At 33.8% G+C, this 12,123-nt stretch overlaps 1 protein-coding gene across 1 annotated transcript in view; it reads right to left on the bottom strand.

Annotated features, from left to right (window-relative positions):
- The window catches only part of LOC107035922 (phosphatidylglycerophosphatase and protein-tyrosine phosphatase 1), a 12,502-nt gene extending 379 nt beyond the window's left edge, over window positions 1-12,123 (bottom strand). The window contains exons 1-5 of the mRNA XM_015253569.2: window positions 11,843-12,123; window positions 11,493-11,541; window positions 4,088-4,230; window positions 1,572-1,652; window positions 927-1,151 (exon numbers count right to left, since the gene is read on the bottom strand). Coding sequence (XP_015109055.1) covers window positions 927-1,151; window positions 1,572-1,652; window positions 4,088-4,230; window positions 11,493-11,508 — 465 coding nt within the window. The 5' untranslated portion in view covers window positions 11,509-11,541; window positions 11,843-12,123. The remainder of the gene's footprint in view (window positions 1-926; window positions 1,152-1,571; window positions 1,653-4,087; window positions 4,231-11,492; window positions 11,542-11,842) is intronic.

Below are 12,123 nucleotides of genomic sequence, written 5' to 3'. Positions count from 1 at the left end.
TTCACTAGAAAATATCTGATAGAGAAAAATTAACAGATGTCGATTCTCTCATTTAATCTATTTTGTTCATATTTTTTCTATCAAAAAATCGAAATCTTGATTTTTTCCCATTAAATATTTTCCACGAGCAACTATATAACACTGCAATACTATTATTCTAATTTTAAATGAAAAAAAAAAATTGGACTAATAAAAAAATTCAAGGAGGAAAATACTATTAAAGTTCTACTAAAAATTAATATTAACATTTACTGGAAAATACCTGATTAAAAAAAATCAATGCATGAATTGAAATCAAGAATTTTTAATACATATCAGAACAATAATAGAATTGCAAAGGGAATTTCCATCCGTGTTTCTAAAATCGAAAAAATCATTTTTTTTTATTTTTCACATTAAAAGAAATTATTCGTACGAATGGAAAATTCAAGAGGGAAAATGCCATTAAAATCTTCCTATAAATTGTCTTCATTTCACTAGAAAATATCTGATAGAAAAAGATTAATAGGTGTCGATTCTCTCATTCAATCAATTTCGTTCATATTTTTTCTATAAAAAAATCGAAATCTTGATTTTTTCTCATCAAATATTTTAGGCGAGTAATTATATAAAACTATAATACTATTATATTAGTATTGTATTATTGTATTGCGTAGAAAAAGCATTGAATTTTGAATGAAAAAAAATTATTTGCACTAATGAAAAAATTCAAGAGGAAAATGCTATTGAAATTCTGCTGTACTTCGCATGAATTTTCTGCATTTCACTAGAAAATATTTGATTAAAAAATCAATGCATAAATTAAAATGACGAATTTTTAATATAAATCGGAACAATAATAGAATTTCAAAGGGAATTTCAAAGGATAAGTTTTCAAGATTTTTTATTCAATTTTCTCATACTTGAGGAAAGGGAGAATAACTCACTTTCATGAGGTAACACCCAACTAGAGTCGCACTCCTCGTCCTCCCTGCCTTGCAATGCACGTAGACTGTGCCTGGTAATCTCTTATCTGTGTCATTTACATGAGAAAGGTTTCCTTGGAACTGATTTATGAAATTCACGCCTTTCTGGAGCTTGTCTTGACACGGGGTCTCGAAGATGTCGGTGGTTGATAGCTGGAGGAATTGTACTCCATGCTTTGACCATTCCTGAGGGCAATAGGAGGTCAATCTATCTTTTAAACAATTTTTTAAAAATTAAATCTGATTTATTTTCACTTTTTTTCCTTTCAAATCAGTTACGAAACCATTGGCCAGTTTTTAATGAATATCTCGAAATCTGGGGGAGATACCACAATTTTTGATATTACCTTTTTTATAGCTCTCAGTTCGCTCTACAAAAAAGGTCATTACGAAAATTTCGGTATCTCCCTTAGATTCGCAGATATTCCTAAAAAATTTAGCTTTCGAATTCGTTTTTTTTACAAATGAAGATGTCCTGAATTTTTTTTTTAAGTTACAAGTTCACGTGATTTTAGTTTCCAATTTTCGTGTTTTGATTACTGAACTCTCCCTATTTATTTTATATTTAATAGATATTTATGATACTCATGTACAATATTTATTTACCTCTCCAGTATTCGAAAATAATTTCAATTCATAATCCTCGTTCATGGAAACCACTGCACCAATATTTTCTTCTGTAATCAACTGCAAAAACGTTGGAAAACTAAATTAGTTTCATGAAAAATTTTAGTTACGTAGAATTTTTGAAAGTTCCTTAATTGATTTTTACTTCCGAATGAAAGTTGTGTGATCGTTAAAATTTAAATTTTGGGTTTTTCGTGTTGTATCAACCAATTATGACCCACGTCTTAAGGGGAGAGTCCTGTGAGTTTTAAAAGTCGTGGGGTATTGGAGTGAGACTTTTCTTACGCTGAAGATCGATTATATAGATCTGAAAACGAATAATTAGTGCAAAAAAAATTTTTTTATTGTTCGTTTACCCGAAAATGTTTAAAATGCCAAAAACAGTCCAGGGCCTCCAATTGTTGAGCTACAAATGATTTTTTTTTAATTTTCGGAAAAATATGTGGAATAACCATTACGAGCTAGTTTTTCTTAAATTCACCCCTTAAATGGCTAAATTTGCTTTTTTTGTATTTTTTTACACAAGTAGTGAATTTTTTTATATGAAAAAAAACCGAAATCAGATGTGTAGGAGTCGGATTTCAAAAAACAATTTTTCAACTAAATTGCACGGAAAAAATTTGAAAAAATTCATACCCAGTCATTATTATCTAAATTAAATTTCCCAAAATATTGATATTTTTCAAACATTTCCCTCTTATAAATAAATAATAAAACTAGTTTGCAAAGCGGTGGATTATTTTTTAAGAGGTGTCAAAAGAATTCTTGATTTTTTCACATCTAATGAAAAAAAATTCAGATTTTAATCTTTGATTACAATGGAAATGTTGACTTTCACATAAGACACTGGGTTAAATCCTGATTTATAAACATTTCTTCTTTGACAAACCAAAACGGTAATTAAATTGAGAAAAAAATCAGAATTCCGTATCTAACGGAGTTTTCTGCAATTTTTTTGCAGTTTTCAATAATCTTTGAATTTACCGTAAGGGTAGAACTACTTTAAGAAATTTCACAAGAGATCTAACACAATTGATTAAACAACAAATATAATTCAACTGAACAGAATAATACAAAACGATAAACGACATACGATAAATGAAAATCATGTCAATTTCTCAACTAAATTGCATGGAAAAAATTTGAAAAAACTCATACCCAGTCATTATTATCTAAATTAAATTTCCCAAAATATTGATATTTTTCAAACATTTCCCTCTTATAAATAAATAATAAAACTAGTTTGCAAAGCGGTGGATTATTTTTTGAGGTGTCAAAAGAATTCTTGATTTTTTCACATCTAATGAAAAAAAATTCAGATTTTAATCTTTGATTACAATGGAAATTTTGATTTTCACATAAGACACTGGGTTAAATCCTGATTTATAAACATTTCTTCTTTGACAAATCAAAACGATAATTAAATTGAGGAAAAAATTAGAATTCCGAATCTAATGGAGTTTTCTGCAATTTTTTTGCAGTTTTCAATAATCTTTGAATTTACCGTAAGGGTAGAACTACTTTAAGAAATTTCACAAGAGATCTAACACAATTGATTAAACAACAAATATAATTCAACTGAACAGGATAGTACAAAACAATAAACGACATACGATAAATGAAAATCATGTCAATTTTTCAACTAAATTGCATGGAAAAAATTTGAAAAAACTCATACCCAGTCATTATTATCTAAATTAAATTTCCCAAAATATTGATATTTTTCAAACATTTCCCTCTTATAAATAAATAATAAAACTAGTTTGCAAAGCGGTGGATTATTTTTTAAGAGGTGTCAAAAGAATTCTTGATTTTTTCACATCTAATGAAAAAAAATTCAGATTTTAATCTTTGATTACAATGGAAATGTTGATTTTCACATAAGACACTGGGTTAAATCCTGATTTATAAACATTTCTTCTTTGACAAATCAAAACGATAATTAAATTGAGGAAAAAATTAGAATTCCGAATCTAATGGAGTTTTCTGCAATTTTTTTGCAGTTTTCAATAATCTTTGAATTTACCGTAAGGGTAGAACTACTTTAAGAAATTTCACAAGAGATCTAACACAATTGATTAAACAACAAATATAATTCAACTGAACAGAATAATACAAAACGATAAACGACATACGATAAATGAAAATCATGTCAATTTTTCAACTAAATTGCATGGAAAAAATTTGAAAAAACTCATACCCAGTCATTATTATCTAAATTAAATTTCCCAAAATATTGATATTTTTCAAACATTTCCCTCTTCTAAATAAATAATAAAACTAGTTTGCAACAATTGTTTAATAACACAATTGTGTTTAATAACACAATTGATTAAACAACAAATATAATTCAACTGAACAGAATAATACAAAACGATAAACGACATGCGATAGATGAAAATCATGTCTAAAATGTCCATTTGGAAGCAATTGCTAATTTATCAGCAAAAATAGCTATGCTATAGAAGGCAAGAGCAATTCCCCGCGTGTCTCACCTTTTTCGTCATGCTTCTGAAGGGAAGAGCACCGAGTATAACAGTCTCATCAATTCTGTCGTACCACCGTCTCGACGTGACTTTTTCCATCATCATGTTGTAGAATAATGTTGGGAGAAACGTTGCTCTCGCAAACATGCTTGCTAAAATAATTATCACGACAATAAATAAACAAAAAACTTGTCAATAGCGAAATAGAAATCACAGTTGGAGGTCAGAATCAACTCTACACGATAAAAAATTGAGAGAACTGAGTTGGATTCAGTTCAGTGCGTTTGAACTCTTGAAAGTCAGTGGGAGAAAGTGCGAGGAAGTTGGCAAGTGGTGGAGAGGTGACGAAGAGGTGGAACCCTGGGGGTCGATGGTGGGGGATTGAGGTGAATGGCAAGTGATAATTGAAGACCTTTGGTCATTTTTGGAGATACTTTTGCATTACTGGAAGCCTGGAACTGAGAAATTCACCAGAAATTCATTTTTTTTTCAATTTTCAGATTTTTCGCCCATTATTTCGCGAATATCTCCCGAAGAAAGGGATTTAGGAAAAAATGTCACAAGAAAATTTTTGTGGAGAATTCAATTTTACGCAAAACATTTCTTCTGATATTTTTTGTTAACTGTGATGGCTGCAGAGATATTTACGAAATAAACTATAGAGAACTTTCAAGTTAGGAAAAAGATGAGATAATTTAAACAATTTTATGTTTCTATGAGATTTACAGGAAATAATAAAGAAATAAATGAGGGGTTCAACTTCTCTAATAATTGCCAGACCAACAGAACAAGTGATTCCACTTGATTAGAATTTATTTTTCATAAACTGTACAATTTATAACAAATTACTCTATATTTACAATGATTTCACGAAATCGTTCAGCTTATTTCTCAAATATCTCTGAAATCATGAGGCTTAGGTGGAAATCTCACTGAACCTTTTTTACTACCCATGAAATTTTCTACAAGAAATGTTTTCTGACATTTTTTCCGCAATCCACTCATTCCTGAGAAAATCCAGCAATTCAACATCATGAAATGAGAAACTGTTGAATCAACTTTTGTAAAATCTTCACTGGTTAATATCGAAATTAACTCAGTACTGGAAAGTCCTAGGAAAAAATGTGAGATGACTTTTTTTATCGAAAATTGAATTCTCTGCAGAAAATATCGTACAACATTTTTCTCTAAACTGCTTCATTCTTGAGTTATTCACAAAAAAATGTAGAAGAGATCTGCACGGATGAAAAATTTCAATGGAATATCTAGAGCAATCGATGGTAAATAGTGTTGGAATTCCATGAAAACTCCATTTTTAATTCTACTCGTTTATTCTGATGTCCTTTCAAATGATGGATAAATTTTTATTCTTCCATCTAATCCGATTCCGATCATTTATATCAAAATTTCTGGGAAGAATTTCCAAGTTTATTCGGTATTCCGTTTTAAATTTCATTACAAAATTCACAAAAAAAAAGAAAAATTCATGCCTAAGAATTCCTATAGAGAAATAGCAATAGCATGAGTTGCATGGAAAAATAAACATCCATTACCTAATTTTATGTAAACAAATAGAATTGCCAATGAAATTCCAATAGAACTTCAAGCAAAAGTTCGCGCAAAAATCTAAAAGAAATTGAAAAATTGTTATAAAAATCTACTGACTTTTTCTCTCAAAAATCTAAAAAATTGCTCAATTTCCCATAGAAATTATCGGGAAAATTACAATTCCTTTGGTGCCGCTATTCGACATGGGTTTTCCGTACCATTTTTCCTCAGAAATACGAGAAAAATAATTTTGAAAAATTTAAGCTCAATTATTTATCAAGATATAAACAAGACAATAGACAATTAAATAGTAAAAAGATCTAAATTATGAAGTCATTATTCTTGAACTTTTGATGAATTTTATAAAACACAAAAGAAATTATTGAAGATGGTCCAAAAAATTTAAACACCTTAAAAAATGCCGAAACGAAATATGAGGAGATAAGAGTGGAGGAACATATATCCCAATTTTTTTNCCAATTTTTTTTTTTTTTCCCCCCCCCCCCCCCCCTTAAACCCGCCAATTCCAACACTCCAAGACTGTTGAAAAGGACATGAAAAGGTAAAAATAAAGAAAAATTTCTACATTATAAAAATCCAAATTGACTTCTGGTGACGAAAATTTGGTACTCGAAATTAAGACTTCGAATTAACGGTCACAAGGGTCAAAATAAGGATTATGAGGGTCAGCATAAGGTCGAGAGGGTGAGAATAAGGGCCACGAGGGTCAAAGTAAGGGTCCTGAGGGTCAGAATAAAGATCACGAGGGTCAGAATAAGCTCAACGACGATCAGATTAAAGGTCACAAGGGTCAGATTAAGGGCTACAAGGGTCAGATTAAAAGTCATAGAGATCCAATTAAGGGTCGCGAGGGTTATAATGAGGGTCAGATCAAGGATCCAAATAAGGGTCACATGGGTCGGATTGAGAATTACAGGATTAAGGGCCGCAAGGGTCACAATAAGGATCATGAGGGAGAATAAGCTCAACGACGAGGAGATTAAGGGTCACAAGGATCAGATTAAGGGCTACGAGGGTCAGATTAAAAATCATAGGGATCCAATTAAGGATCACGAAGGTTATAATGAGGGTCAGATCACGGATCCAAATAAGGGTCACATGGGTCGGATTAAGTATTGCAAGATTAAGGATTAAGGGCCGCAAGGGTCATGAGGGTCAAAATAAGGGTCGAGAGGGTTAGAATAAGGGTTACGAGTCAGAATAAGTTCAACGACGATCAAATTGAGGGTCACGAGGGTCAGATTAAAGGTCATGGGTCAAATTAAGGGTCACGAGGGTTATGAGGATCAGATCAAGAATCCAAATGAGGGTCACATGGGTCGGATTACAAGATTAAACATTAAGGGCCGCAAGGGTCAAAATAAGGGTCTCTATATATCTCTGTATATTACAGAAATCCAAATCGACTTCTGGTGATCAAAATTTGGTACTTCAAAATAAGGGTCAGAAATGAAGGGTTAAAATAAGGGTCACGGGAGCCAGATTAAGGGTTACAAGGGTCAGGCTACGGATCACGGGGGCCGTATGGGGGTTGGCGAGCGGAGGGAGCCAATAAAAAAAAAAGTAAAAAATTCGAAAATCTCCATAATTCAGGAAAAAAAATGAAGACGGAATATTCTCATTATTTTTCTCACAATCCCGAGGAAAAATGGTACAGAAAATATGTTAAATCTCGACGCCAAAGGTATCGTAATCACGTCAAATCATCAAAACAAAAAATATAATTCCAATGACAATTTCCATCAAATGTCCAAGCTCTCCTCTAATTTTTTTTTCACCCCCGTCTTCCCCATTTCCACACGTCCACCACCTCCACTTCACCCCTCCCTCCCCCCTCCCCCCTCGCCGACCGCCCCCACAGCGTCATTATCGAGGCAAATTCCCCCCAGTTCCCCACTCCTGAAGACCCTCAAAAAGTGTTCAGCAGCATAATTAAAGTCAGGTCTGACGATCATTTGTCCATCGAATCGTTTGAACTTCATGCTCCTCCCCATCTTTACAGCTGAGATGGTCAGCACCTCGAGGATGTCATCGGTGGGTGCCTGCAGCCCCAGCTTCTCCACGTACTCGAATTTCCCGTTCTTATTCAGCCAGAACAGCAAATAGTCTGCAATTACTTGAGGGCCAACGAGGTGATCCTGGAGGCATCCGACGAGGGCTAGTTTCAGACCTGAGATGGCGTCCTTGATGTAGGGCGCAAGGATTCCCGGAGTGTCCAGGACGTACACCGGTGGCTTCTCAGACACTTTGATCCTGGTTAGGACTGATCTGGTGATGCCTGCAATTCCACCAACAGCTGTGGCATTGCCCTTCCTCATGTGTTTGTTTCTCAAGCGATTGATCAGGGAGGATTTGCCCACGTTTGGAACTCCTATCACCATCGCTGCGTACTCCTGATCATTGGGTGCATGCCAAAGAAAAAAATTGTGGATCTTAACAGTTGCGGCGAAGGGTTTCATAATATGATGAAAGTGAGAAATGGCGTAGCCTTCTCTATAATGAATAGGGATATTTCGTGAATGATTAATTGCTTGTTTTCTAATTTCGAAATTCATTGGGCGAAGAATAATACTTTTAAAATTCTTTTTCTCGATTGAGGCCCGGGTGTACTATCTTTCGAATGTTATCTGGATTTTTTGATCTTTCGTAATCGAGAATTGTCAATTGACTGGTACATCATGTAGAAATTCCCAAAAATTATGACAGAATGATAAAAAAAATAGAAAAAAATCTGATCTTTTTTAGAGAGCGTTTTTAACTGAGATTCAGAATGAGTTGAAAAAAGTGGAAATTACAAATATCTGATTCGCTGTGGCAAATTATCTATTGGCTGTCATTTTCCATGGTGGATAACAAGAGAAATGGCGTAGGCTTGTCTATAATGAATAGGGATATTTCGTGAATGATTAATTGCTTGTTTTCTAATTTCGAAATTCATTGGGCGAAGAATAATACTTTTAAAATTCTTTTTCTCGATTGAGGCCCGGGTGTACTATCTTTCGAATGTTATCTGGATTTTTTGATCTTTCGTAATCGAGAATTGTCAATTCAGTGGTACATCATGTAGAAATTCCCAAAAATTATGATAGAATGATAAAAAAAATAGAAAAAAATCTGATCTTTTTAGAGAGCGTTTTTAACTGAGATTCAGAATGAGTTGAAAAAAGTGGAAATTACAAATATCTGATTCGCTGTGGCAAATTATCTATTGGCTGTCATTTTCCATGGTGGATAACAAGAGAAATGGCGTAGGCTTGTCTATAATGAATAGGGATATTTCGTGAATGATTAATTGCTTGTTTTCTAATTTCGAAATTCATTGGGCGAAGAATAATACTTTTAAAATTCTTTTTCTCGATTGAGGCCCGGGTGTACTATCTTTCGAATGTTATCTGGATTTTTTGATCTTTCGTAATCGAGAATTGTCAATTCAGTGGTACATCATGTAGAAATTCCCAAAAATTATGACAGAATGATTAAAAAAAATGGAAAAAAATCTGAACTTTTTTAGAGAGCGTTTTTAACTGAGATTCAGAATGAGTTGAAAAAAGTGGAAATTACAAATATCTGATTCGCTGTGGCAAATTATCTATTGGCTGTCATTTTCCATGGTGGATAACAAGAGAAATGGCGTAGGCTTGTCTATAATGAATAGGGATATTTCGTGAATGATTAATTGCTTGTTTTCTAATTTCGAAATTCATTGGGCGAAGAATAATACTTTTAAAATTCTTTTTCTCGATTGAGGCCCGGGTGTACTATCTTTCGAATGTTATCTGGATTTTTTGATCTTTCGTAATCGAGAATTGTCAATTGACTGGTACATCATGTAGAAATTCCCAAAAATTATGACAGAATGATAAAAAAAAATGGAAAAAAATCTGAACTTTTTCAAAGAGCGTTTTTAACTGAGATTCAGAATGAGTTGAAAAAAGTGGAAATTACAAATATCTGATTCGCTGTGGCAAATTATTTATTGGCTGTCATTTTCCATGGTAGATAACAAGAGAAATGGCGTAGGCTTGTCTATAATGAATAGGGATATTTCGTGAATGATTAATTGCTTGTTTTCTAATTTCGAAATTCATTGGGCGAAGAATAATACTTTTAAAATTCTTTTTCTCGATTGAGGCCCGGGTGTACTATCTTTCGAATGTTATCTGGATTTTTTGATCTTTCGTAATCGAGAATTGTCAATTGACTGGTACATCATGTAGAAATTCCCAAAAATTATGACAGAATGATCAAAAAAATAGAAAAAAATCTGAACTTTTTTAGAGAGCATCTTTAAGGGTGCCAAGTGAATTTGAAAAAAGATTCAAAAAAAATTTTTTCTTTCCCTCCATCATTGGAGAAATATGTATTCATCCATCCGACGAAATTTCAAACCCGCAACCGGAACTAGACATCGAGAAAATAAATGCGGAAAATCCTCTATTTCGCGTGACGAACCTCGAGAAAGCATGGGATCAAATGGGTACGGCGGGTTGAAATATCTCTCTTATTCACCCCGGAACTCCATTGTTTTTCGTCGCCATAACATTGAACACATCATTCCCCATATTTTCAAATTTTTTTAAATTTTTCTTGAGTTCCTAGGGGGTTGAAACGTTCAATTTAATCAAAACTCCACAAGAGGCCGTGTATAAGACTGATTTTGTTTATTCAATTTCTCGATATCCATAAGTTCTAAAATTTTAAAATTGTCACCGATGTTCACCATCTGTCTAATACTATTAATTAAAAAAATTATAACTTTGTTGGTGAATGTCAATTTTCAAGGTCATCGCCAAATTCACTTGGCACCCTTAATTGAGATTCAGAATGAGTTGAAAAAAGTGGAAATTACAATTATCTGATTCGCTGTAGCAAATTATCTATTAGCTGTCATTTTCCATGGTGAATAACAAAACACTAACTCCTCATGGGAAGTGACAGCTAGGTACCTCAATTTTCAAAACAGTGGTATGTAGTCATCTGCCATTTTTATGTGATAAAAGTGTGATTAAAAAATTCTCCAAAATATTACAACCTTTTTCAAAGAGCCTTTTCCGTAATAAAAGTCTCTGTGCAGTGTGGGAAAAGATTTACGAAATCAGTCTTCCCCCCGCATGATATTGGGTGACAGTCACCACTGATAGTTACGTCAGGGGATTTTCGATCAGTTATTAACAACCCAACCCCTGGATTTACACTGAGAGAAATTTCAATGGTAATTTCAACTACAAGGGAATTGTCAAAAAAATAATAGTTACGGTAACAATAAATATTGTAGATTCAACTATTACATTAAAGTGAAAATGACATCATAATGTGGAGGAATCCCAGTTTAATCTACAAAGTTCATTGTTACTGTAAATATAATTTCTTTGACAACTCCCTTGTTGTTAAAATTACCATTGAAATTTTTCTCAGTGCATGTCATCTTGATTTGTTACCTCTTGAAAAGCTCTGTTGTATCGCTTCGACTCTTCTATGAGTTTCAAGGCTGTGGGGAGGATCGAGTGCATCCCTTTGCACTGCTGGTCCTTGAAATTCGTCCAGATGACGTTGTTAATGCCTTCGGATTTCAGTCTCTCCTCGAACACTCGCGCTTTCGACAAATCCGTGAGGTCCTTCTTGTTGAGGACAAAGATGTGGGGCTTGATGCCGCTGACTGTGTTCTTGAACTGCTCGTAGCGACCAGACAGGGGGACTCTAGCGTCGTGAACCTCGATGATTACGTCCACCGATTTGAGCTTCTGCTGCATTTGGCGGAGACCTTTGTGCATGTGCCCTGGGAACCACTGGAGGGAGTCGCGAGGGGGAACGCGGAATATCTCACGAAAGGGGGGAAGTACTTTACCTCCTAGGGATGACATTGTTGGTGGGATGTCCTGGGGATGATGATGATCCTGGAAAAAAATTTGGGGGAGCATTTTATTGTTGAATTCTGTTGGATTTTTCTGTGGGGAAAGGGATATATCACTCAGCACTGAGAGATAAACAAACACGTTGTCGATTGTGACCGATTCTTCTCCTTCGCCTCAATAATTAATCAATCATTCAATCCGAAGAATTCATAAACAAACTGATGGAAGAATTGAGAGGGATGAAATCATTCCATAACCAAACAATCGTCTAGAACTTTGAACGAACTTCAAACAATTTGTCTCTGCATGAGGCAAATGAAGATGATTAATTGGAGATGCTCACCTGTTATCCAATTACTCGTGTCAATTCTTCATTCACGAGTTATTGAAAATGGGAGAATGCAATGAATTCACTTTTATTTATTTCTTCTAGTGCTGCACCGGATGACTCGCGACTGAGTCTGAAAGGGAGAGGGAAGTGGGGTCTTGTCGATAACCACGTGGGAATCTGTAGGTAAGTTAGAAAAAACTAGTGAAGAAATTAAATCCCCATTAATTAAGTCATTATCTTGAAAATAAGTGGGTTTAAGAGAAAATGTAAGAAGACCTTTCTTCAAGGAAATT

This window comes from Diachasma alloeum, unplaced genomic scaffold (genome assembly GCF_001412515.2).
Source record: "Diachasma alloeum isolate Michigan unplaced genomic scaffold, Dall2.0 Dall_scaffold_00202, whole genome shotgun sequence".
NCBI lineage: Eukaryota > Metazoa > Arthropoda > Insecta > Hymenoptera > Braconidae > Diachasma > Diachasma alloeum.
Note: the sequence above shows the minus strand (reverse complement) of the source record. Positions and strands in the feature narration are given on the sequence as shown.